The sequence below is a fragment of the Balaenoptera musculus genome, chromosome 15 (assembly GCF_009873245.2).
Source record: "Balaenoptera musculus isolate JJ_BM4_2016_0621 chromosome 15, mBalMus1.pri.v3, whole genome shotgun sequence".
In the NCBI taxonomy this organism is placed as follows: Eukaryota; Metazoa; Chordata; class Mammalia; order Artiodactyla; family Balaenopteridae; genus Balaenoptera; species Balaenoptera musculus.
Genome location: NC_045799.1, coordinates 72,443,745 through 72,468,468, shown reverse-complemented (window position 1 = coordinate 72,468,468; position 24,724 = coordinate 72,443,745). Strand labels below are relative to the sequence as shown.

The 24,724-nt window shown below is 54.2% G+C and overlaps 1 protein-coding gene across 6 annotated transcripts; it reads right to left on the bottom strand.

Moving 5' to 3' along the window:
• Nucleotides 1-217: 217 nt before the first annotated feature.
• Nucleotides 218-24,276, bottom strand: SETD1A (SET domain containing 1A, histone lysine methyltransferase). 6 transcript variants are annotated; one of them, XM_036825884.1, is made up of 19 exons: nt 22,479-24,276; nt 21,737-21,901; nt 21,426-21,521; nt 19,388-19,658; nt 17,956-18,077; nt 17,494-17,723; nt 16,360-17,209; nt 15,426-16,211; nt 14,727-14,903; nt 14,505-14,592; nt 13,635-13,792; nt 13,394-13,478; nt 10,939-11,280; nt 3,909-4,943; nt 3,319-3,491; nt 3,116-3,226; nt 2,803-2,922; nt 1,123-1,260; nt 218-1,038 (listed from the first exon to the last, which is right to left on the bottom strand). In XM_036825884.1, the coding sequence occupies exons 2-19, from the start codon at nt 21,884-21,886 to the stop codon at nt 865-867; spliced, it is 5,106 nt and encodes a 1,701-aa protein (XP_036681779.1). In that variant the 5' UTR covers nt 21,887-21,901; nt 22,479-24,276; the 3' UTR covers nt 218-864. The 6 variants fall into 6 exon arrangements, with proteins under 6 accessions (XP_036681779.1, XP_036681782.1, XP_036681781.1 ...); XM_036825887.1 differs by having other exon boundaries at nt 10,939-11,226; XM_036825886.1 differs by having other exon boundaries at nt 22,645-24,276.
• Nucleotides 24,277-24,724: the final 448 nt, after the last annotated feature.

Below are 24,724 nucleotides of genomic sequence, written 5' to 3'. Positions count from 1 at the left end.
CTGGCCTTGGCGGGGGATTTCTGGATGGCTCTCGCAGCCTGTCTGCTGGCCCAGAGTGATGGTGGCTGAGTCTGCAGGTCTGGGATCTTGCCTGAAAGCCCCTCTAGCCACCCCAAACTTCAGGCCACCTATTTCCCTGTCTTCACCTGCCCCACCCTCTGTCCTCAACCCCCATCCCACCCTGCTCTTCCCCAAAGATACTGACAAAGCACTTTTGTACAATAAAGTTTAATCACAATTATAAAAATGTGGCGTTGGGTTCGCGCTATTAACATATGTACAGTCCAGCCCAACAGGAAGGGCCTGCCCCCCACCATCCTGGCCTGGCAAAGCTGGAGCTTCCAGACACCAGGGTGGGAGGGTGACCCACAGGGTCTGGCAGGAACAGAAGACGAGGCAGGGTTCCAGGCACAGAGTCCCCAGGACTGGGGGCGCAGGGCCCCCCCCCAGGGGGAGAACATGGCCACTGCCCCTAGAGACCCCTAAACTGGGGAGGGGTGCACGCAGGGCACAGAGGGGAAGTCCCCATTAACACAAAGCAAGGGGGCTATGCAGCCCCTCGAAGAACAGGATCTGTACAGGCCGGCACCCCAGGTTTCCACAGGAAACAGCTGCTGGCAGCTACAAAACATTTACAGCTTCTTCTCCGCAAAGAAAAAAAATCGGGGTGGGTGGGCAGGGGCAAGAAGGGAAGCGGACGTTGCCTCAAGGGACTGAGGCTCCCTCGCGAGACTCGGGGCCCCCCAACCCCACATTTGGAGATGGGGCATGTGGGCCCTGCTGAGCCCACTAAGGCTGGGTGGGCTGGGAGCTCAGGGCACCAAGGGGAATAAATAGGGGTGAGGGCACCAGTCCTGCCCCACCTCAGTTGAGGGAGCCGCGGCAGCTCTCGGTGCCGCATAGACACGGGATCTTGTTGTCCTCCAGCGGGAACTTGTAGTCATAGGTGATCTCCTCATCCACGCCGATGGGCTGCTTGGAGTAGATCACGATCTTCTTCTGGGACTCGATGGTGATCACCTTGGCATAGCAGTTGGGCTATAGGAAGAGGGCAGCGTGAGTCACGGCCGCCCCCTCGGCTCCTGCCCTGTCCGCTCCCCCCCCACCCGGCCCCCTGCGCACCGTGCAGCAGTGGTTGATGAACCTCGCCAGGTTGCCACACTTGGTGGCGTCGATGATGGTGTCGTGGTCCACCCGGAACAGGTAGCTGCTGCCAATGCCCTCTTGCACGTAGCGCTTCTCCCGCATGTCGGCCACCATCTAATAGAGGACAGGGTGCGATGATCAGGGGGCTTCCCCTCAGCTTCCTGCCGGGCTAGGCCGGACCCCACTGGCCCCTGTGATGGGGGGTCCAGACAGTCTCCCGGCTGCCACCCCGGGAGCCGCACTGGCCTGTCCTGGATCCACAGCTCTCCCTCTGGCACCCGCTACCCCAAGGCGCTGACTCCTGACTTTGCTTCCAGGACCCCCACCTCCCAATACCTTTGGCTGCCGTTATGACAAGGTCACCCACAGGACCCCAGGGAAGTCTGCACTGGCCACTGGGCAGGAGAAGCAGTCACTGTCTCCTCCTGGAGTGTCTGCCTGGCCCACGGGAGAGCCCCCAGACTCCTGGGGACTGGGTCGGTTCCTGAGATGACAGTGGCCGTTTCACGGACTGAATCCTACTCATCCCTTCTCCCAGGACCCTCTCTCCGAAACAGGCACCCATGGCTGCTGCTGTCCATGCCAGGGCCCACATTCTTGGGTGAGAAGGAGTACCTCATTTCCCAGAAAACAGGACGATAAACCCTCTGCACACTCCCCTTGGGTGAACTCACTCTCTTCCAGGGCTTCAACTGCCAGCTAAGTTGGGGGAACTCCTCCCAAACTTCCATCTCCAGCCAAATCCACCTCAGTGGAACTGCTGGGCGACATCCGGTAGATGTCCCCCGGTCACTGCAACTTCACACGTGCTGACAGGAGCTCATCTTGACCACACATCCGCTCCTCCTCGCTCCCTATCTCACTGGCAGCCCTACCTACTCCCAGCTGCTAAAGCAGCACCAAGAAACCATCTCGCCTCGGCCCTCACCCTCATTCCCCAGAACCAACTCGTTGCCTGGTCCTGCCAGCTACCTTGGACCCACAGACTCCTGCTACCTTGGACCCACTGCCTAGCCCAAGCCTTCAGCCGGGATCTCTGCAACAGCCCCACCCCGCCGTCTCAGCCTCCAGTTCTCTGCATGCTGCAGTCAGATGGAGCTTACTAACCTCCAAAGTCCTCTCCTGCTTAACGCTTCGCAGCAACTTTTCTCCTCTCACCATCGGTCCAAACTCATTAACGTAGCTCCCAAGCTCTGCGGCGTCCGGCCTCCACCGGCCCCCTCCAGCCTCACGCTGCTGCCACTGGCCCTAGTTTTTCCAAGTGGCCATACTGACCTCCTTGCCCTAAGACCATCCTGCCTCCAGGGCTCTGCATGTGCCGTCCTACAGTGGAGAGCACCCTTCCCCTCACCCGGGCCTGGGAGTTGCTCAGCGTCCTTCAGCCCCTGGTTTAAACATCACTATGCTCCCACCTCCCCTGCCTCCCTGAACACCCCCTTTCGTATCAACCCAACACCATCCTTATGTTTCTTGCTGGATCATCAACATCTAGTTTACTAGTACCCATTTCTAGTTGTTGAAGGAAGGAAGGGAAAAAAAAGAAAAGCAGGTTTCACTGGCTAAGTCTCAGAGCCAGGAGGGACCCCGAGGGCCAGGTGGTTCTCGTGTTGGCAGCCCAGGCTGCCGTCAGGTCAGGGGCTGGGCGTGGGGCCTCACCTGGCGGATGTTCTGACCCACGTATTCGATGACCATCTCGTCAGCTGCGATGGGTTCCATGGCAAAGAGCCCCCACTCATGGATCCGGCTCCGGCCAAATCGGAGCTTCTTCTTCCGAAACTAGAGGGCAGAAGGCAGACTGTGCTGCTGGACGTCCCCCTCAACCTAGCTGCTGCTTGCCTCTCCTCAGACCTCCGGGGCAGGAGGGTGTTCTGGCCACTCGCCGCCGGCCCACCCCTGGCGGGGGCGGGGAGGGCCTCCACGACGCTGTCTTCCAGTGGCGCCCCTTCCCTCCTCAGTCCCCACTCCTCACCTTGAGCTGGTTTAACTTCAGGAGGTCGCTGTCCATGATGGCGGAGGTGCCGATGGCGCTCAGGAGCCGCCGCTGCTCAGAACGGCGCTCCGAAAGCACACGGTTAGTCCCCTGTGAGATGCAGGCCAGGGAGGAGGTAAGTGACAGGATAACTAACAGGAAGAAGATGCCGCCAGTGGGCAGGTACCAGGGCAGAGCCTCACCTGAGTGTCCGCTCCTTCCAGCTGCCGGGCCGAGACGGGGCACACGTCCAGGTACCTGTCCTTCTCCTTCTTGCTGATGGGGTAGTAGCCTTCGCTGCGGGCCGAGCCTGTCTGGTGCTCGCGGGGCCCATCCTGGGGCCGCCGCTTGCGTTTCGGAGTGCTCAGGTTGGTGAGTGCGGGGTGTTAAGGAAGAGAACGGGGTCCTCACCAGCCAGATCCCTGGGGCTCCGCTCCTCTCTCCCCCGCAGTCCCAGCCCAAGGAGACCTTAGCTGGAGGTCCTGAGCATACTCAGTGTGAGGACAGAAAGATGGAGAGAAATAAATCTTAGACCCCACCTTTCCTGCCACAAAATCTCTGGGAGGCAGAAAAGAGGCACAAAACAGACAGCAATGGTGGCTTGGTAGCCAGGGGAGAAATAAATACCCAAGCTGAACGTGGCAGAGAACTGGACAGGGAAGGAGGCCAATGCAGACCCTAGGAACGATCTCAGGAGGACAGTGCCTGGCTGAGCGACCGCAGGGAAGCCCCCCCCGCCCCCCCGGGCCTGCCTCCCTGTCCTGAGAAGGCCAGCCTCCGGGGCTCAGGATATTGGTGTGATGGACCCAGTGGGTGTCGTTAAGCCAATCAGCCCCACTAGTCTGCTGCAGCAGCCGCTCGTATGTGAGCCGCAGGAAGCCCATGTCCTCCAAGTCCAGGCCCGAGTTCCAAATGTCATACAGGATGGTCATCTGCTCAAACTCGCTGCGGGGCTCGAAGGTGGGGGGCGGCGGGGGCGGGGGGGGAGGCGGCGGCCGCCGGCGCCGCGTGTGGGAGCGGAGGCTACGCCGCCGGGTGGCGCCCTCGCCGTCGCTGCTGCTGCTGCTGCTGCTCTCCGACGACTCCGACTCCTCCTCCTCCTCCTCCTCCCCATCCTCCTGCCGCTGCTGCTGCTGCTTTGGCTCCTCTGCCTCAGCCACCACCACCTCAGGGGCCTCCAGGACCTCGTCTGCCGGGGAGCTGAAGAGGGCCGCAGGGGCAGGAACTGGCTCCAGAGGCCGAGGGGCCGGCGTGGAGGGCGGCGGCTTGATGGCCAGGGCGTAGTTGTGCTCCAGGAGGATGTGGCTGAGCAGGGGGCCCGGGCGGTCCGCCTCGTCCAATGTCTCTGTGGCCTCTGAGTCGTCGCCAGTGGGCAGGGCGGGCAGCCCGCGTCGGGCTGGGGTCAGAGCCAGGTCGGCCAGCACGGCCAGGTCCACTTCTGCCCCTGGCTCCGCCTCCTCTTCCTCGGTGGAGCGGCATCGGCCTCCAGCCCGGCTCCGGCCTCCTCGGGACACCTCCTCGGGCCAACTCTTGACCAGAGACGCGTGGTCCAGGGGCAGGTTGCGAATGGTCCGCTCCACGGCCCGGGGGACTTTGCGGGAGGCGGGGCCGGGAGACTTGACCTGCGGTGGGGCAGCGGGGGGAGGCTCTGGGGCCGGTACCTCCTCCACCGCAGAGAAGGAGACGGTTTTCCGGCGTTTCTTGGGTGGGGGCAGGAGGGGGATGGGAGAGGAGGGGCGCTCATCGGGGCGGGGGGCGGGGGCTGGGGGCCCAGCCGGTGGCTCTGGGGTTGGCTGGGGCACACTGGGGGGCAGCTCCTCCGTGGAACCTGGGGAGGGAAGCACACAGGGAAAGGGAGAGGGTCAGCTTCTCGGCCGACCGTCAGCACAGATTCGCTACCGGCAAGAACCCGGCCAGCCTCCCTGGGGAGTCCACACCCCAGCTGCCCTCACTCCTCAGCTCCCCACAGACACTCCTGCCCTCACAGAACTTCTGGTGCGACGGAGACAATCACATGAAACACATGTGCAGCCCGATCTCTGAAGGGCGGGGGTAGGGGCTCAAAGGAAACAAACACTTGGACTCTAGTCTTTTTACCAAGACTGGCGGTGACAGAACCACATCCAAAAACTAGACACAGAGATCAGACGACTTTCTCTCAGCTGCGTTTTATAACCAGGATGCAGTTGTCCAGATCTGAATTAAAGCATCCATTATTTTGACTACAAACAATATTCTTTGTTCAGTGAGGTGAAAAAGATACAATGTAAGAAACAATCTTTTTATTAAACTATTTTATAAAATTGCACTGTGGACCTGCCCAAGTGAGAAAGGGGTCAGGAAGTCTTCCCTCAAGAAGCTGAGGGTGGGGCTTCCCTGGTGGCGCAGTGGATAAGAATCCGCCTGCCAATGCAGGGGTCATGGGTTCAATCCCTGGTCCAGCAAGATCCCACATGCCGCGGAGCAACTAAGCCCGTGCGCCACAAAGACTGAGCCTGCACTCTAGAGCCCGCGAGCCACAACTACTGAGCCAGCGTGCCGCAACTACTGAAGCCTGCGCACCTAGAGCACGTGCTCTGCAACAAGAGAAGCCACCACAATGAGAAGCCCACGCACCACAACGAAGAGTAGCCTCTGCTCGCCGCAACTAGAGAAAGCCCGTGCGCAGCAAAGAAGACCCAATGCAGCCAAAAATAAATAAATTAAAAAAAAGAAGCTGAGGTCCCAAGGATGAGGAGCAGGCGGTGCTGTCTCTCCCCAGCTAACAGGGACAGGGAGCACATCCTCCCTCTGCGGACACCCCCAAGCCTGCTGCTGAATGCTGGGGTCTGAACATTGCTCAAGGCATGCATAGCCCTTTCCCCAGGGCCCAACCCTGTCCTGCAGACCTGACCCATCCCCATGACCGGTCCACAGACTTGCCCTCTCATCCTAGGTTTTAGCCAGTCAAGCAGGCATGGCCTTTCAGGCCCCCGGCCCTTTGCTCACATGGTTCCCTTTGTTCACATGGTTCCCTTTGTTCGGAATGCCTCTCTCCTTTCGCCCATCCAGAAAGCCCACACGCAGCTTTTGGACCCAGCTCAATGACACCACCTTTGTAAAGACTTCCCCAGTTTCCTCAGACATTGGTAACATCTTCCTCTCAGAACCAGAAGGCTGGTGGTTCTCAACTGCCATCTTCAAATTGGCTGCAGCAGATTAATAGCTAGAATTTTGTGCCAAGCACCAATCCAAGTCTTTCGCATACAGTAAGTACTCATTTAATTCTCACAACGACCCTATGAGGTGAGTACTATATTAATGCCTTCTTACAGATACGAAAGTCAAGGCAGAGAGAGGCTGATAACCCGCCCAAAGTCACCCAGCTAGCAAGTGACAGAACAAGACCTGCATCCCAGGGCAGCCTGGGTTGAGTTTGGGGTCTTACCTACTGCCCCGCACTGCTCTGGACCTCCTAGCCTAGGACTCAGCGGCTACAGGTCTGGCCCTACCACCCACAGAGCTAAAGGGCAGCCAGCACCAGGCCTGGCCTGAGCAAGCAGGCAGTGATCAACATGTATCCACTGCCTCAACCGACACGCCCTCAGCCTCCTGTCTCCCAAGGGTCTGGACACCCCTGGGCTCTCAGCCAGGAGTAACCCACGCTCTGAAGCTAGTGAGGCCCCAGGTGCTGGTCCCCGGTCCCCCAGGTCCTACGAGTCCTCTCACATCCTCTCCTCTCCAGCGCTTTGGGGCGGGCCTCTCCTCTGATCCATCCTCCCAACCTAGCCCACTGGGCCCTCTGGAAGCCTGGCCCTTGAGAACAAATTCCACCCCGCCACCCCCAACTCAGCTTCTTCCCACAGATTTCCCTTTTGATCCCCGTCCTGAAGGAAAGCTGGCAGGGCCTTTCATCATTTAGGGAGGCAACTTTCAGGTTACCTGCCCAGTCTACACAACTCCCAGAAGCCACTGTTTCTACGGCGTGACCTACCCCACTCCCTCCCTGCCCCCGGCCATCATTAACTGATGGGTAAATGACCCAAGCCAGCCCAACCAGAAACTTCCCTGAGGATAAGGTTCTAAGATAGGAGGGGGTGGGACTTCCCTGGTGGTCCAGTGGGTAAGACTCCACACTCCCAGTGCAGGGGGCCCGGGTTCGAACCCTGGTCGGGGAACTAGATCCCACACACATGCCGCAACTAAGAGTCCACATGCTGCAACTAAGAAGCCCTCATGCCACAACTAAGAAGACCGCATGCCACAAGTAAAAGATCCCGCATGCCGCAATAAAGATCCCACGTGCCGCAACTAAGACCCAGTGCAGCCTAAATAAATAAATAAATAAAAATAAATCTTAAAAAAAAAGAAAGACAGGAGGGAGTCTGTCTGTGGGGGCAGACATCCTCTGATGGAATGGAGAAGCAGAGGAAGACCATTTGCAGGACAGCGCGATGAATCAGAGGGGAAGACAGAAGAAAAGCAAGTCCTAAAGGTGTCCAGGCCCCTGTCCCTGGGATCCACCAGACAAGCCCTCTCCTAGGCTCCTGCCATCGGGCCACACAGGCCTCTATCCAGTTGTGTCCTTGGTAGCTCAGTTTTCCCTACCATTCTCTAAAAGCCAAGGGACCCGCCTTAATTTTCCTCTCCTCTCCCACCTCTGCCATCTACCTAAGGGACTCTGAGAGCCCACCTGTTTGCCAGATTCTCACATTCACTCATCCTCAGCTACCCTCCACCAGTCACACACCCGACCTTGTCACCCCCCCTCCACGTTGGACGGTGACACTCTGACCCCTACCCTCTGACCACAGTTCCCCAGGTCCTTTCAGTTCACCCCACTGCACCTGTTCAATTTTCCATCCTCTATTGCCCCGCCCTCTAGCCCATCACCCTGCCCCTAAATTAACTTCATTCTTTGTTGTGCACAGACCACAGCGGCCCTTGCTTTGTCCTCTCCTTTCATGCTACTTTCTGCAGCCTTCCACCACTTCCACCCTGTAGACCCCTAACCCAGAATCCACCGAACCACCTGCCTTCTCTCCTCCTTCACCCCAACCCCCGGCCTCAGCAGGGCTTCTGAGTTGCTGGCTTTCATCCTCACTCCCCACCCTCCTCATACTCCAGGCTTCTACTCCACTCATGCCCCCTCATGCTCAGAAATGTCCTGCCTTCCTACTGAAGAGAGGAAAAGGAGGCCTTCGGCTGAAACACCACAACTCCCTGCTTCCCCATTTACGGAGAGATCTGCATCCGACCTAGAGCGTCCATCCCCCCCAGGTGTGCTGCTCCAGCAAGTGCTCCTCTCTCTCCTGGTCCATCCACCAGCTCCCTCGTCCCTTCAGTCTCATGTACTCAGAAAAGCTAACCCTCCACCAACCCTGCATTTTCTTGCTGTCTCTCCAATTCCAGTTGGGTAACCTTGAACAACTCACTAAGCCTCAAATTCCTCACCTGTAAAATGGGAGTAGCAGAGATGTTGTGAGGAGTAAATGAGAAAGTGAAACTTGCAACGTGCTAGGCCTGGCACATGGGATCTACTCAATTAACATTAACTAATATTATTAAGTACCACCCCTCAACTGTCTTCTTTCGCAAGAGTAGCTTACCCTTCCAAAAGACTGGTTATCTATCACCTGCCCTCACTCCTTAACACCCCCTAACTTGAGCCATGCTACTGAAATTGATAAGGTCACCAGTGACCTCCTAACTGACAAATCCAACAGACGCTTTTCCTTTTGTGGCCTTCCAATATAGGCCACTCCCTCCTTTTGAAAACCCAAGTTCACTGGTTTCCTTCCCACCTCTCTGATCACTCCTTTTCAGCCTCCTCTGGCTCCACTCTGCCCCCCTATCTCTTGTAAGACAATTAAGTCTCTGGCCCCCTTCTCTCATTCCATACATCCTTCCAAGGTATACACAAGTGTATTCACACCCATACTTTCAAATACCTATCGCATTTCCAGCCTACTGTTTTCTAGAGCTTCAGATCTTTTTTTTTTTTAAACTTTTTATGTTGGAATATAGTTGATTAACAATGTTGTGGTAGTTTCAGGTGTATAGCTTCAGATCTATTGATCCAACAGCCCACTGACTGTTTCTACTTGGAGGTCCCAGAGGGACATGAAACTTAACCCCAATTAAATGCATCAGCCTTCTTCCTGGTTCTGGTTCTCGAGTTTCCTTTCCTGGTAAGTAGTTTAACCAAGTGGTTCTAAATTTCTCTGAAACCCTCATCCCCACTTCCACTCCCTGCACCTCACTGTAACCACCCTGGCTTTGGTTCAGGCCCTTCGCTTACCTGCATCCTTTCAAACTGTCTCATGAGCTGCCCCACCTCCCTCCTCACCTCTTCCAAATCCCTCCCCCTCCTGTGAGAATGATCTTTCTGAAATGCAAATCTGATCACATCCCACTTTTTCTTCCTACTCTGAAAATGAAAGAGTACTGATATTGCTGCCCCCTGACCTACGATTCCATCGGCTCTTCTGCCACCGATGGACTTCGGAGAGACTGAGAGGCGTCTTAGGATTAATCAGAACCTCAGCTCCTTCTCTCATGGGTTCTGGGCCAGAACAGAGCGCCTCAGTGCTAGGAGGTCTTCCTGTGCTCACTGCCTATCTCAGACCACGGATTCTCAATAATGTTCGAGAGAGATCTCTGGAAGGCCACATGCATCTTTGAAGCATAACTTGAAAACTGAGTTAATTCCACCATAAGAGCAACCTACTCCAAGTTACCACCATTGCTTGCCTTACTTCCTGCAATAGCCTCTTAATCTCCCTGCACGAACTCTGGCCCCTCTCCAAGTTTTCTCTGCACTGCATCTTTTCAAAACACAAATACAACCACGTCAGTCCTCTGATGGCATTCCACTGCCCTCAAGATAAAGCCCAAATTCCTAGTGTGGCCTACTCATTTTGCATGATCCAGCCCTCGCTCATCTCTCCAGTTTAGGCCACCCCAGCTCCCCCTCACTCTCAGCTCTCCAGAATATTAGCTTTCTTTTTTGTCTTCCAACATGCCATTTACTCTGCCTTGGGGCCTTTGCACATGCTAATCACACCCTCCTGCCTGCTTTGGCTTGATTTCAGCCTAATGGTGCTTCAGCAGAGAAGACTTCCTCACAGATATGCCCAGGTTCTCAGAGTACCCTGTACTTTTCTTTCATGGCTCTTACAGTTTGTAGTCACAGATTTTCTTAAGTATTATCTTAAGTAGAGATTAAACTGTCTCTCCCTATAGACCGTAAGCTTCATGACAGTGAAAACAGTGCCTACTGTGCATATCATCACATCCCTTGCACCCACTGTAAGGATTCAATAAGTAAGTATCTATTGCCTGAAGGAACAGTTCACTCAGCAAGACACATTACACGTGTGATATAAAATAACAACTGAATGTACAAGTCCACAAAGGAAAGCAAAGACAGAATTAAGTTCTGAGTTTATGTTGTTAATAGTTATTATCTATCCAATTTGACCATTTAATCAGGCATATACTACACATTAAGGAAGAGGCTTAAGAAAAATTGGTAGGAGAAATGTACTAAGTTGGGAGTTCTCTCTTTTACTTATTTGGGAAAAGATCATTCTGTTTTACTTTAGTAGCCAAACACCCTGGTCTAACTCTGAAAACTGTACATGGCAGTGCAGTTTGAGTGTGTTAGGCCATAAATGTCTCCAAGGGAGGAGTGACAGGAGATAGTGACTTCCATCCAATTTTGTATGTTTTCCAACAAAGTCACACACTCGTATACAATTAATAAACGTCAACCACACTGTTCCCATGAAGACAGACACACACATACACAAAGACTACAACAACAGTTCCACACCACCTACCTGCAGGTCTTGCTGGAGACTTCTCCTGTTCGGGGAGAGGTGTGACTGGGGAGTCTGCAACCCTTTCTGGCTCAGGCTCCTCCGCAGGTGCTGACAGGGGCACGGGGACATCTCTGGGGGGCGATGATGCTGAGGGTATGGTTGCTGGCTGCTCCTCTTCCTCTTCTTCTTCAGAGGAGGACTCAGATGATGAGGAGGACGATGAGGAAGAAGATGAAGAAGACGAAGAAGATGCGGAGCTGGATGAGCTGCTGCTCTCCGAGTCCGATGCGCTATCATTCTCACCATCTGAGTCAGCATACAGAGAACATTTGGAGGACGAATCGCTTTCGTCGTCCTCGCCTGGAAATCCAGAAGGGGGAATCAGACGAGGTGAGAAGACCCCTCGCTTGGTCAAGCCGTGGGTTCATTCACTGACTCACTACTAGGGATATGTTAGGCTCCATGCTAGGTGCTGGGGATTCCTACCCTCAAGGAGTTGGAGAAGCACCCAATCTGTCCACAGTGTGATAAACTTCAGTATGAAGGGCTAGTGGAGCAGGCAAAGGGAAGCCCTGGATTCTGCCTGGTTGATCGAGTCAGGGAAGGCATCCCTGTGAAGGAGATGCTGAAGTCAAGAAGGACAAGGAGTCCACCCAGCAGACGCGGGGGCTGAGCGGGGACGTCAAAGGTAAGAGAAGATGGTGCCCCTGGAGACTGGCAAGCAGCCTTGCCCTAACCACCAAAGCTTCTCCCAAAGTGGGTCTTATAGACACTGCCTGGACAACAGACTCTGAAAAAGGATTCCAGGGTAAAATAAGCTTAGAAAATGTTATATGGTCTATGCCTCTGGGAGTGGTAATACATTGGAAGGGCTCTAAGAAATTAAGAATTTCAGAGTCTTGGAGGAACATAATCAAATAGGGGTCTGGAGAATGGCAAGATGAAGCTGAACAGATAAGCAGGAGCTAGATCACAAATGGCCTAAGGCATCAGGCTGAGAAGTCACCTGTGGAAGACAGGGACCCAGGAAGAGACTTAATGGGGGAGAGTAACAGGGTCAGGTGTGTATTTTAGGAAAGATTCCATCAGCAGGCTGGAAAATGGATTGAAATGAGAGGGATGGAAACAGAAATGGGGAAAACAGTCAAAACTGCTGCAGAAGGCTTCCCAGGTGGTGCAGTGGTTGAGAATCCGCCTGCCAATGCAGGGGACACGGGTTCGAGCCCTGGTCCGGGAAGATCCCACATGCCATGGAGCAACTAAGCCTGTGCGCCACAACTACTAAGCCTGCGCTCTACAGCCCGCAAGCCACAACTACTGGAGCCCACGTGCCACAACTACTGAAGCCCGCACACCTAGAGCCCGTGCTCCGCAACAAGGGAAGCCACCACAGGATAGCCCGCTCGCCACAACTAGAGAAAGCCCGCGCGCAGCAACGAAGACCCAACACAGACAAAAATTAATTAATTAATTAATTAAACAAACAAACAAAAAAACCTGCTGCAAACTCTGAGTGAGAAAGACAGGAGAGCAGGAACAAGGGAGGTGACAAATTCAAGAAACACTGAAGCGGTAAAACGGACAGGAATTGGTGACCAAGTGGATGTGTAGGGGTCTGCACCCCTCACTCTTAGCAGATGACCTCGCCCTCTGCTTTCCTGAGAGAGAGGCTCTTAGATCACCGTTCTCATGATTCTGGCCTCTGCTGAAATGGCACCTCTCAGAGGCATCCCTTCACCATCAGATGTAAAACAGTCCACCTTTCCCCTGTTCCCTGACCCTGTCACTCCCTACCCCGTTACCCTAGTTCATCTTCTTCAAAGCAAGTATCTCTACTTGAGGTGCTACTATTTGTCCACTAGTATGTCAAGTCCCCACCTCCCCACCTTGACCGATCGTAAGCTCCAAAAAGGCAGGGACCACGTGTGTCTTGGTCGTTGATATGTCCCTAATACCTAGAACGGTGTCTGGCACACGGGAGGGGCTCGATATCTAATTCTGAGCAAAGGAATAAAAGAGAGACTGAACCGTGTACTCAAGCCTCAATAAATGTGGAGGAACAGACAGGTGTTCAACTGAAGAACAGAGGTGTGTCTGGTGCCAGCAGCTGCAGCGAGGGGAAGAAGGAGGCACAGCTCGGTGGCCGGGCCTTAACGGAAGAGCAGTGCCCAAAGGGGGAAAGGCACAGTGGGGCAGCAGGAGAATGCAGCCCCCTTATCTTGGGAAAATAAATGGGCTGTACTGGGTTGTCTTCAGGGGAGAGCATGGTTCAGAGATAAGCAGGAGGGAGTGTTCTGGGTATTGTTTACAGTGGGCCAAGGGTTCCAAAGGATGGGGCTAAAAGGCAGTTGTTTGGGGGGAAGGCAAAGATGGCCAATCAATCCAGCAGGCAGGTTACGTGGGCTCAGAAAGGGCTGGACAGGTGGCCGGTCCCTGCTTCCCCAGAATTTGACGGTACTCTGTGCGTGCTTACCGTCTGATGCCTCTGTCTCCTTCGCAGCATCCATGGCTTCCTCACGCTCTTCATCGTCCTCATCTTCCTCCTCGTCCTCCTCATCCTTAAGGAAAGGGACAAAGGGGAATTAATAGAAGAAGGACAACTGGTCCTCCAGGAAGCACAGCTACCAGGGCTCCAGCCCAGAGAGAAGCTGGCTACGGCGGCAGGAACTCAGGACGTAGGCTCTTGGCAGGGACCGGGTGCCTCAGCTCCTCACCTTCTCTGACGAGGACTCCTGGGATGCCTCCTCCCCCTCGCTGTCCAGAGCAAAGGACTTGCGGTGCTTGCCCTGGGTCTTGCTTCGCTCTTCATCTCGTTTTGGGGGCTTGGTCCCCGGACGTCCTGGTTCTCCAACCTCCTTCTCTCGCTCAGCGTCTAGGCCCAGATGAGTAGTGCAGTTTACCATCAGCAGTAGTAGCCCTACCCTGGGAAAGGAGCTCTGCACACACCATCACTGATCTTTCTCAGGGTCCCACAACACACACCTCATTTTACAGACAAGAAGGTGAAGCTCAGCAGAGAAACATAAAAACTGCACATTTTACTTCACATTTTACAGTTTTAAACACATTGCACCCATTTTATCTTTCATCTTTTTCTGCGATGGGTGGAAGAGTGAGGCGATTTTGTTATGTCTGGCCCAAGAAAATAGTACTAAGGCCAATGGGTCTCCAGGGAAGCAGATCAGACTCAGTAAGGAAGTTTCCCGCCACGGAAGCTGTCAACCTATAGCTCAGACTTAGACAAACTGGTAGGAAGGGTGTTAAGAGCGCTTAAGCATTAGATGGTAACCTTGGGTAGATAACCTCTTTTAACCTCGCGATTATTCCTCTCTTATGGGGAAAAAGTGAAATACAGAAAACTTACGTCAACATACCAGAAATAAAAACCACAGCTAAAATCCAGGGATGACCCTACCTGAAGCTTCTCACATCTCAAAGAACTGCTTTACTATAACCTGTTGCAATTCTTCACTTGGCTCCTTGCCCTCAAGACACCTTCACCCCTTCATCCCTGCCTCCTGCTTTCCTATCAGAATAGAAGCAGCTGTTTTCCTCCCTTCTGCTTCACCTGACCTCCCACTCACCATCTTCATCTTCCTCGGCTGGAGTAGAAGGACGGGGCCTCTTTTCCTCACTGGCCTCTGAAATTTCCGAAGGCTCTTTTCGCTTTACCTGGGAGATGAAAAGAGATGGTGCCCTTTAAAACCCAAACACTCATGGTTCCCAACCACTCTCACTCCAAGGAAGGGAAGCCCCCCTTCAACCCCTCTCCCCACGCAACTAGGCAAGATCACAATTCTGGGTACCTTGAAAGAAGGCAGCCGCAGGGCTCCTCGCAGTCCTGACCCAAAGGCGAAGGCTTCGATGCCGGTGGTGCCCCCACTCTTGGCCCAGTCTACCAGCGACAGCAGGCCTGGCTCTTTGAGCTTTGTCTTCTCTTTATCCTCCTCCTTGGCTTGCTGTTTAGCTGCATTCTGGAATGGCTGCAGGCAGTAGGGGGACCGAGCTCCAGAACCCAGGCGCTCCCTCCTGCCTCAGAACCACTCCCAGGCCCCAGGAATACAGAAATGCATCTACTCACTTCTCCATCTGACACACATCTATGCCACACCTCCCTCGCACCAGCCCCTGTACAGGCATTTTCTCGAAAGTCCACTCATTCAGTCCATCAATATTATGAAGCTGCTACTATTATTCCCACGCTACAAATGGAGACCCTGCAGATTGATGCCCAGAGAGATTTAAGGGCTTCGTCCACCACAAGGAAGCAGTGGAACCAAGACAAAGCTCTTCTGACTCTCAGACTCCTGCTTCTTCTACTGTTCTGTGTGCCCCACAACTCCCCTGGGCCCAGCTGTGTGTGCCACCGAGTGCCCACAGTCTCTCTCTCCACTTGCCCCAATCACCTCTCTTCTCTATTCTGAGCTGTGTAGCCTGAAGAAGCTGGAGGTCTATTCCCTCCAGTGGAGCCCCAGGTCTCCCCAGTCCCAGGCACTGGCCCTCACCTTGGCCTTCTCTTCCTTGCTCTCCCACCACTGGTCAAAGGCTCCAAAGGCCACATTCTCCACCATCTTGCGGTTGAGGTCTCGCTGCATGATGCTCTTCATCTCTTGGACTAGGGTGGCCAGCACACGGCCCACGGTGCCTGCCGATGGCAGGGCCTTGCCCTCTGCCAGCTCTGCGTCCTCCCTGGGAGGCAGCCTGGCCTCTTCTCCTGAGACTGAGGAGGAGGGCAGGGGCTCGGCTGCCATGGGCAAAGGCAGCTGGTAGGCCTCCCGGGAGTATGCCCCTCGGCCTTCTTGCCCTTGCGTGTACAGAGCATATGGTAGGCCATAGGCTGCCTCTTGGGGGGGTGGGAATGGGAGGAAGGCCTCCGCAAAAGCCCCACCAGGGGGACCAGCTGAGGCAGCGGTCAATCCTTTGCCCTGCCGCAGTTGGTGGAGCCGGGTTAACATCTGGGTCTGCATCTGGAAGGACATGGGCATCCCTCCCCACTGAGCCCCAAGTCGATCCATGAGCTCTAAGGAGTTCACAAAGTCATAGATGTGGGGGGGTGGCGGAGGAGGTGGGGGGTACTCGGGGGGCGGTGGCCCATCAGGTCGGGGTGGGAGGAGATAGGCAGGCTGGTGGGGAGGGTAAGCAAGCGGAAGGGAAGCCAGGTACGGAGGGGGAGGGGGAGGAGGAGGGGGAGGGGGGGGAGGTTGCTGGGGGGGTGTTGGGGCCGGAGGGGGTGAGCCGCCCCTGTCATCGTCGGAGATTTCCATGTCCTCTCCAGAAGAGCATGGAGAAGCCTGTAGGGGTGCAGAGGACGGTCACAGAAAGCTACTGCCTGTTCCTTGGGCTTTTCCTCAAATCTCTGTTCTCTTGCCTAGTTCCCTTCCTTCTCCCAACCCTGCCTCCTGGATCCCAGGGACTTCCCCTGGCTGAGCCCAACCTCACCTGGTTCTGTCCGTTGGCTTTGGGTGACTCCCGGGTAGCTCCTGGTTCCCCACTCCCTGTAGGTGCCACATCCTCAAAATTCGCCGGGGCTGGAGGGGGTGTGCAGGGCCCGTGACCTGACCCAGAAGGAACCTCGCTCCCTGTGTCCCTAGCCCCAGGGCCCGTGGTACTGTTCTCTTCCTCTTCCTCGGTGTCAGAAGCCAGGAAAGAAAACTTGGAACGCTGCTCCTTCAACAACATCTCAATGCGGGAATCCAGGCTGCTGTGCTGAGCGAAGGGCACACTCTCATTGGTGGTCTCTGGGGCCGGAGAGCCGGAACGGGCAGGTGAGGCTGGGCGGGGGGAGGTCCGAGCTTCTTCCCTCTCAGGGCTGGGCCCCCCACCACCCCCGCCTCCACCAGGTTCTGGAGGCTCTGGGGGTGGAGCTTCTGAGGCAGGAGGCCGGTAGTCCTGGTCAGCAGGCCGGTTGGGCTCAGGGGGCAAGTAGGAGGTGTAGGAAGGTGGGAAGCGCTCAGCTGTATTTTCGGCAAAAGGTGCCCCAGGGGGCTCCTCCCGGGTTGCCCGGCGGGGTGGGTAGGAAGCATGGCGTTGGTAGCGATTCCAGCTTTCATAATATGCTGGGTAGTTTGAGTCAGAACCACGAAAATGAGAGGATGAGGAAGAAGAGGACGATGAAGAGGACGAGGCCAACGAGGAGGAAGAAGAGGAGGGTGCGGCGGTGGCTGCAGTGGTGGCGGAGACAGCTGCAGAGGTGGTCGTGGGGGCTGAAGACGCAGAGAAATGGCGGCGGGAGAAGGAATCTTGGTAGCTGTTCTCTGACCGCCGGGGCTTGAAGGAGGCTGAAGTGGTGCTGGAGAAAACGTGCAGAGGGGTTAGCTGTGTTCAGCTCCGCATGCCCCAACCCCAATGCCCCGCTGTCAGTACCCAAAACCCCTCTATGCTGCCCCCAAAGGAAGATCTACACGCTACTGGGTTCCTAGCTAGAGAGTAAATTCCCTGAGGACAGGGATTTGTTGGCTGGATCCAGAGAAACTAAGGCAAATTACTCCCAACTCCCTCTTAGAGACTCTAGGTTTCTTCTTCCCAGTGGCAGCTCCCAGAATCTGGGGGTCCCAGAGGGTGTTTCCGCTGTACCTGCTGGAGTAGGCAGAATCCTGAGAGTAGGGGGTGCTGCCCCGAGACGTGTAGGGGGTTCCTTGGGAGGACTGAGGGGTGAACTGGCCGAAGGAAGATGGGGTGTCTTGTCGGCTGCTGGAGAAGCTCGTGTCCTGGGAGCAGGGGGTGCCATTGCCAGGAGTGCCCACCACAGCAGTGCCTGCTGGGAAGGCAGCTGTGTCGGAGGAGGAGCGGCGGCGGGATTCAGTCTGGAGGGAGAGAGTGGAGCAGGGAAAAAGGAAAAGAGATCAAGCACCATTTGACAATATGCCCTTCACCAAACCAAGAACCCCAATTCCCTGCTTTTTGAAAAAAGCTAGGCCTCTTTTCCTTCGCTCTTCCTATACTTAACAATGAAGTCCAGAACCTCCCAAAGGCTGCTTCTGGCATCTGAGCACCGGGCCCATGTGGCTAGGGCTAAAGCAACCACAAGCTTCTCACCGTCTCAGTGGCTGCACCAGAGCCTTGGAACTTCTCACTCAGGGCCTTGCCCCCAGTGGGCACTGTCTGAGGGGTGTAGGAGCCATTGACTATCAGTTCATAGTACTTCATTCGTTGTTGTCCTGGAGGGAGGAAAATGGGAACCAACAGAGTCAGATGGAGGAAACAACTCCTTTCTGATTTTGTGTCCCCACACTTCTTTCTCAGGCCTCAAGTTTCCTAAGATTTCTTGGAGTCTTGGGTTTGAGGCTTTCAGTCCTTCTACCTCATCTCTACCTAATAACTACTACAGATAATGTATTGGGTGACATTTCACAGTTTACAAAAATACTTCTAACATGCGTTACTATGTTGGATGATCACCAGGAGAGAGAAGCATCCGTACCCCTATTTTATTTTATAGGCTTAAAGAAAACTAACCTGCACAAAGTGGTAAAACTAGAATTCAAACCCAGTCGTCTGATGCTACATCCCACCATCCTCTTCATCCTATAAACTAAAGTTGCAAAATGGCAGCCTGAAGGCTAAACGCAGCCCACCATTGTGTTTTATTTGCCCTACACAATCACTTAAACTATTGGCAAGGGCAAGGGAGGAATGCAATATTTAAAACCCAGGAGATTTCACACAAGAACCTAGATTTCTGGCTTTAACAAAAACTATCTATGTTAGTCCTCATTCCCACCTACAAACTGGCTAATGCCAACTAACAGCTGCCTCCTTCCGATGCCACTAGACAGTATGCCACAGTCCCCACCCCTCCCTACTGCTCCTTAGCACAGAAGCCCAGACTGCTTCACTCACCTATACAGATCCCTAATTCTCAATCCAAAATTTCAAAACCTCGTGTTTTTAGAATTTGGTGTCAAAACCTGACATCAGGCTATTTACTATAGTTCTTATTCATCCTACCTAGTGTGACCCTTCATACATTTTCTTGCAAATACAGTCATACATTAGACTAAAGGGTGCTGCCCCAACCCTGCCAAAGACAATACACAAAAAACCGTATCTGGGGACTTCTTTGGTGGTCCAGTGGTTAAGACTCCACGCTCCCAGTGCAGGGGGCCCGGGTTCGATCCGTGGTCAGGGAACTAGATCCCGCATGCTGCAACTAAGAGCCCGCCATGCCGCAACTAAAGATCCCGCATGCTGCAAGGAAGATCCCACGTGCTGTAACTAAGACCCGGCAGTAGCCAAAATAAATAAATAAGTAAGTAAATAAATAAATAAACGTTAAAAGAACAAAACAAAACAAAACCCGTATCTGTACCATAAACTCTCTGTAAAATTCTGATGTCAGAAACACACCTGGCCCAAAGGTTTCAGATGAGAAATCATGAACCTGATCACCTGCCTGGCCCCAGTAGGCATTTGCGTGTACCATCTCTGCCAGAGCCCAACCGTGGGCAGCAGGCGACGGAGAACTCACCTTTGATGTCAAGCTGGGCATGGATGATGTTGCCCATGACGGAGGTAAGGTGGAGGTTTTTGACTGTTTCCTTGGCTCCCCGAGTGCTGGTGAAGAGCACACGGGCTAGGCCCAGGTGCTTGCGAGTACGGGGGTGAAGAAGGATCTCTACCTCTTCCACCTCGCCATACTTTCGGCACATGTCCTTCAGGAAGGTCTCCCGCACGTTGTCATTCAGTCTTGCGAAAGTCACTTCTTTCAGTGGGATCTGTCCGATATAGAATTCATCCAGCTGTGGAAAGGACAGTAGTTAAGTAAAGCATCTAAATACTGACCACTGCTCCTTTGCCCTTTGGGAAATTTTAGCGAGATCCATGAGGCCAAGAGAGATAAAACTGGGAAACTACGAGGCAAGGGAACGGGGAAGGGGGTCCCAACAAGGGATACATCAGTCTTGACCCACCTCTTCCCTGAATTCTTCTCACCACAGAATAATGACAAGAACCAGGAAAAGAAACGCACAAACTGAAAACTAAACCTCCATGGAAATAACTAGTTATATAGAAATAATTCACCAGTTCAGCTCTTACTAAGTCATTACCAAGGACTGGGCACTAGGAATACAAAGATGTGAAAAAAAGAGATTCCTATTCAGAAAAGTAGACAACACAGACACACACAATCGCAACATGACAAAACAAGTGTCAGCAAAGGTGGAGACAGGGTGTTTGGGAGCCCAGAGAAGGAAACCTTTGTTCAGAGTGGAGGCAGGAAAGAATTCATAAAGATGGTGCCATTCAAACTGGGCTTTTCGGATAAACCGGAGTTCACCAAAATGACAGGACCTGCAGGGCAGAGAACTATAAAATAACATGACATTGCCTAGAAACTGCAAAGTGTGTGGTAGGACGGAACACAGGCATGCAGTATCGAGGCAGGAGATGAGCTTGGCCAGATGAATAATCATACACACCAATGCACAAAAAACGTGGACTTGGCAGCAAAAGTAAAATAAAAGAACAGTAAAACCAGAGACAAATAACAGCAATAAAATGGAGAAGAGAACGGAGACGAGGAAACCAGGGGAAATGAATACGAGTCTGTATTAAAGGAGTGGCAACAGAAATAGAAAAATTAAGGTAAAAAGAGACGTGTTCAGAAAAAAGAGTCAGCACGACTTGGTGACACATTAAGGACAGAAGAATCATAAGATGACTCCCAGGTTTCTAGCTTGTGCAGCTGAGTAGATAGTGTTGCCATTCATCAGTAAAAGGAGAGTAGAAAGAAGAGCAGGACTAAGGGGGTGAAGATCATTGTTTTACATCTCTTGAGCTTGAGGTTTCTGTGGGGCCTCCAGATGGAGCTGTCCCTCCACCAAGCGTATAAGTCTGGGGTTCAAGAGACTGATCTTGGCTGGGATCAGAGATTTGGAAGTCATCAACATTTCAGTAATAGTCAAAGTTGTGGGTGGGAAAGAGATTGTCCAGGACAAGTGCACAAAGGGAAAAAAGTGGGATGAGAGAATCCCACAAGTGACTTATTTAAAAAGGAATAATAATAAAGAATTAGCGAAGGAGACTAAGAGCCACCAGTTTCCTAGGACCAGTGCTCCAAGGCCTGATGAGTCTCCTGCCTGGACAGGGACATGGGAATCCTCTGAGGAAACGAGACGGAGAAGGGGCGAGGAACAGAGGACTCCAGGAGTGGAGTCCCTGGTGTTGTCACTCCCCTTAACTGAGAAACTGCAGCGACACACAGGGCACTGTTTTGCTATGCGCTGTCTACAAGTACACAGTGACAGGTGTAGCAGCTAGACCTGTCTTCATCCTTCAGAAAGTTAACACCCTTGCTTGAGACATCTCACCTATATCTTTCTAGAAAATAAACACATCTCCTGTCCAGAACAACTCAGTCTCACAGCCTCAGAGATTATTAGATCTGGCTGTGATCCTTTCATTGGAAAACCCCCTTTTATTACACTACACTTAGACTGGACTACCAGGATGGATCCTCCACACCCTCCAAGGGCCACCACACCAGGGGACTAGCAGACACGTACCTTAAACTTAGGGACTGGGAGGGAAAAGTCTCTGTTTTTGGACCTGACGTGGCAACGGGGGTCTTGGAGGTCTTCCACTGGTATATACTTTGAGTCCTAGGAAGAAAAGCAGAAACAGAAAGACAGCTCAAGGTGAAATCAGTGTTGAGCTCTAGAGCCCATTTGAAGACCCATATGCAAAAGAGCTGGGTGCTGGCTGCCCACTTTAAAGAAGGCAGGCTATGGGTATGGGAGTTCTAGGTGCTGAACAGAGGTAACAGAGAACGGGGCTTGAGTTCCCTAGGTGGTAAGGAAAAGCCTGGGGCACTCACGTTGACACTGAAGTGGATTCCATCGTATCGGTACACCTTTTGAGAAGGCCTGCGCAGGGCAGGGTCCAAGGCAGGATCCACGATGAGCTTGTAGTTCCTCCACTGGAAGCTCGGGGCCTTCTGCCCATCTCCCCCACCTTCCTGATCCATCTTTGCTCATTTACACTGTCAGGAAAGAGGAATACGCAAGAGGGCTCAGGACTTAGGCCTGCCTCCCTTGCTGCCCCTCACCGACTAGCCCCGACTCCAAGTACCCTCATCACCCCAGTTTCCACACCTCACCATGACCCGAGGCTCCCCCAGATTTTCTCCCAAGTACCTTCTTTCACCGCAACACCCCATTCTCTCTCCACCTCCCAACTCTCTTCTCAAGGCCCCAGGCCCATCTCGCGCCCCCTTACCTTCCCGCTCTCCCTAGCGCGCGCCCCACTTGGCCTCGGCACAAGACCCCTCCCCCGCCCCCTGGCAGGCCCCGCCCCCTCCCGCCTCCTCACCGGCCAGCGGCCCAGGCCAAGCCCGGCTCCCGCTCCCACACACCGGCTCCCGTCCCCGCGCCCCGATCCTCTGGCCAAGAGGTGGCACCTCTTCGGGGCGTTGGAAACACCGCGAGACCGAGCCCGAGACCCGGCTTCGGCCCCGAATCTGGGCGGGGGGTGGGGGAACGAGCGCCGCTGCCCTCTCCTCCCGCCCCGGCGCGTTCTGCCCCCCCACCTCCGCGCACGCGCGACGCGGCCCCACTCACCCGCGAGCGGCGAGCGGCTCCCCCTCCCCCCACCCCGCGCGGCACCTTAGCGGCGCGAGGCGGTGGCGGCGGCGGCGACAGCGCGAGACCCGGCCCCGCAGCGGTGGCGGTGGCGGCGCCCCCCCACCACCACCTCCCCGGCGCGCGCACCAAACACCACCGCCACCTGCGCGAGGCCCAGCGGGCACAGCTTCTACATTCGCACTTTCGCCACGGGCGCCGCCGGGAGACCCACGGGGCCGAGGACAGCGGCTTCGCCTCGGCCAGCGCGCAGTAAGGCTCAAGAGTTGCGGCCCAGGGAGCCTGGAGATTGGCCGCATCCCCCGGAGAGTGGGCTTCACCACGGCTATCCAGCTGCTCTGGCCTGGGGTCCTTGACGAATCGGCGGCGACGAAAGCAGCGACTAATCCCTGAGGATAAGGGGGCGGGGCGGAGGGGAGGAGGCCAGCCAGAGCTGGGGAGATTTGAGTGGCGCGTTGAACAGGCGCAGATTCGTCAGGCGGGCGGGGCGAATCAGTAGACAGGATGCGCGCTCCTTTGCTCTTCTAACCTGCCGCTTCCTCATGCGGCCAAAGGTCTGGGAGGCTGCAGATTCGCCACAAGTCCTGGCCTCAGCTGTTGCCTCCCTTTAACCGCCTTGGTGGAGTCAAGAAAATAATGCCGTGGTTAGCCAAGCCCTGTTGGCAGAGTGGGCCACTTTTCCTGGATCTTCCTTACTAGCACAACTCAGAGGACTGCTCAGTTCTGACCTGGGAGAAATGGCTACAGAGTCCGATGAGGATTTTCAGCCGAGTATAGAGAGGCCCGAATAATTCTGAGGAGGAGCCGGCCTAGCGAATCTGCGAATTCCTTCGTGGGCGGGGCCAAGGCGCCGCGCGCAGAGGGCGTGGTCAGCGTGTGGAGCCGGGCGTCGCGGGGGCGCTTCCTGTAGGACCCTCCGAAACCGGGGTGGGCTGGGAGCGGCGCCCGGGAGGTGGAAAAATACTACCAGCAACGGTGACTCAGGCTGTTTGGCGCCGCACGTAATGCAGGGAGCGTTTTCCTCCCGTTAGCCTCCTTGGGCCTCTAGCTGTTTAAGATGCCCATTTGACAGATGGGGATACTGAGGCCTTCAGAAGGTGCCGCATTTTGTCCGTACTGGCACGCCATTAATGATTAAATCTTTGTCTCAAAGTTATGTAATAAGGCCGGTGGGCCCTAAAGGACCTTGAACCGGTCCTGTAAGAAACGATAAACTAGGTCGTACTTGAACTTGGGTGGGTTGGTCGATTCCCCGGGCGTCGTGGTCCCAGTGCCTGCCGTTTTCAGCTGTGCAACCCTCTGCCCCCCGCCCCCCTTCCCTTACGCAGTCCCGCCGCTCGAGGGCAGCACCAGCCCGGGCTTAAACCTCGGACCCTGGGGCTGAGGTCGCCCTGATCCTGGGCACCGTTTTTCTTAGGCTTGGATGCAGGCATCTAGGTCTCAGGGTAATGGCACTCCCAGGCACTGCCTGTGCTGAGGATGCTCTAGGTTCCAGACTTCTCTCAGTACTGTCAGCCCCCTCGATGTATGACCTTGGGCGAGTCAATAACCACCTCTTAAAGCTTCAGATTCTTTCTCTGAAAATGGATGTTAAATACTGTCATGCGGAACTATTGTAGGCATTAAAACTGTGGGAAAGGCCCTTGAGGCCTGGTTCATGCAAATTCACAATTTTATGGAACAGAGAAAGAGAGATTTGTCCAAAGTCTCACCAAAAGAATCCTTCTGGGAGAGGATTAGGACCCTTTACAAATTTGAGGAAAATGAGGCTGAAAAAATAAATTTATAATGGAAACATGGGTGATGAGATCAGATTCCTTTCTCTTGTCCCAGTTGAAAGATACTGGTTCCTTTTCTCAAATAAAACCATTCCCCATGGGATGGTAAAAGTAGTCCAAGTTTTCACTGACTAGCTGGGTGGCTTTGGGCAAGATCCTCAGCCTTCTTAGGCTGAAGCTTCCTTACCTCTGAAACGGTAATGATAAAGACTTGCCGCTTGAGGTGATTTTTAAATAAGTTAAGTAGGCTAAATAAGACTACCTATGAGAAGCTCCTAGTATGTAGTAGTCACTCAAGAAAGAAACTTACGCTAAAAGAAACTTATACTAAATCCTCAATGGACGATATAAGAGACCCTGGGCTCAGTAACAAGAGTGCAAAAGCCTTTAGCCTTAGAATAACTCAGTCTCCACCTTCAGAAGCTACTGGCCCCTGTCAGCACCACA

Coding starts and splice junctions, on each gene's coding strand:
- SETD1A (XM_036825884.1), bottom strand. CDS start 21,886: ATGGATCAGGAAGGTGGGGGAGATGGGCAGAAGGCCCCGAGCTTCCAG. Junction 21,522..21,736: donor GAATCCACTTCAGTGTCAAC/GTGAGTGCCCCA, acceptor TTTTCTTCCTAG/GACTCAAAGTATATACCAGT. Junction 1,261..2,802: donor TGGGTCAGAACATCCGCCAG/GTGAGGCCCCAC, acceptor GTCCTCTATTAG/ATGGTGGCCGACATGCGGGA.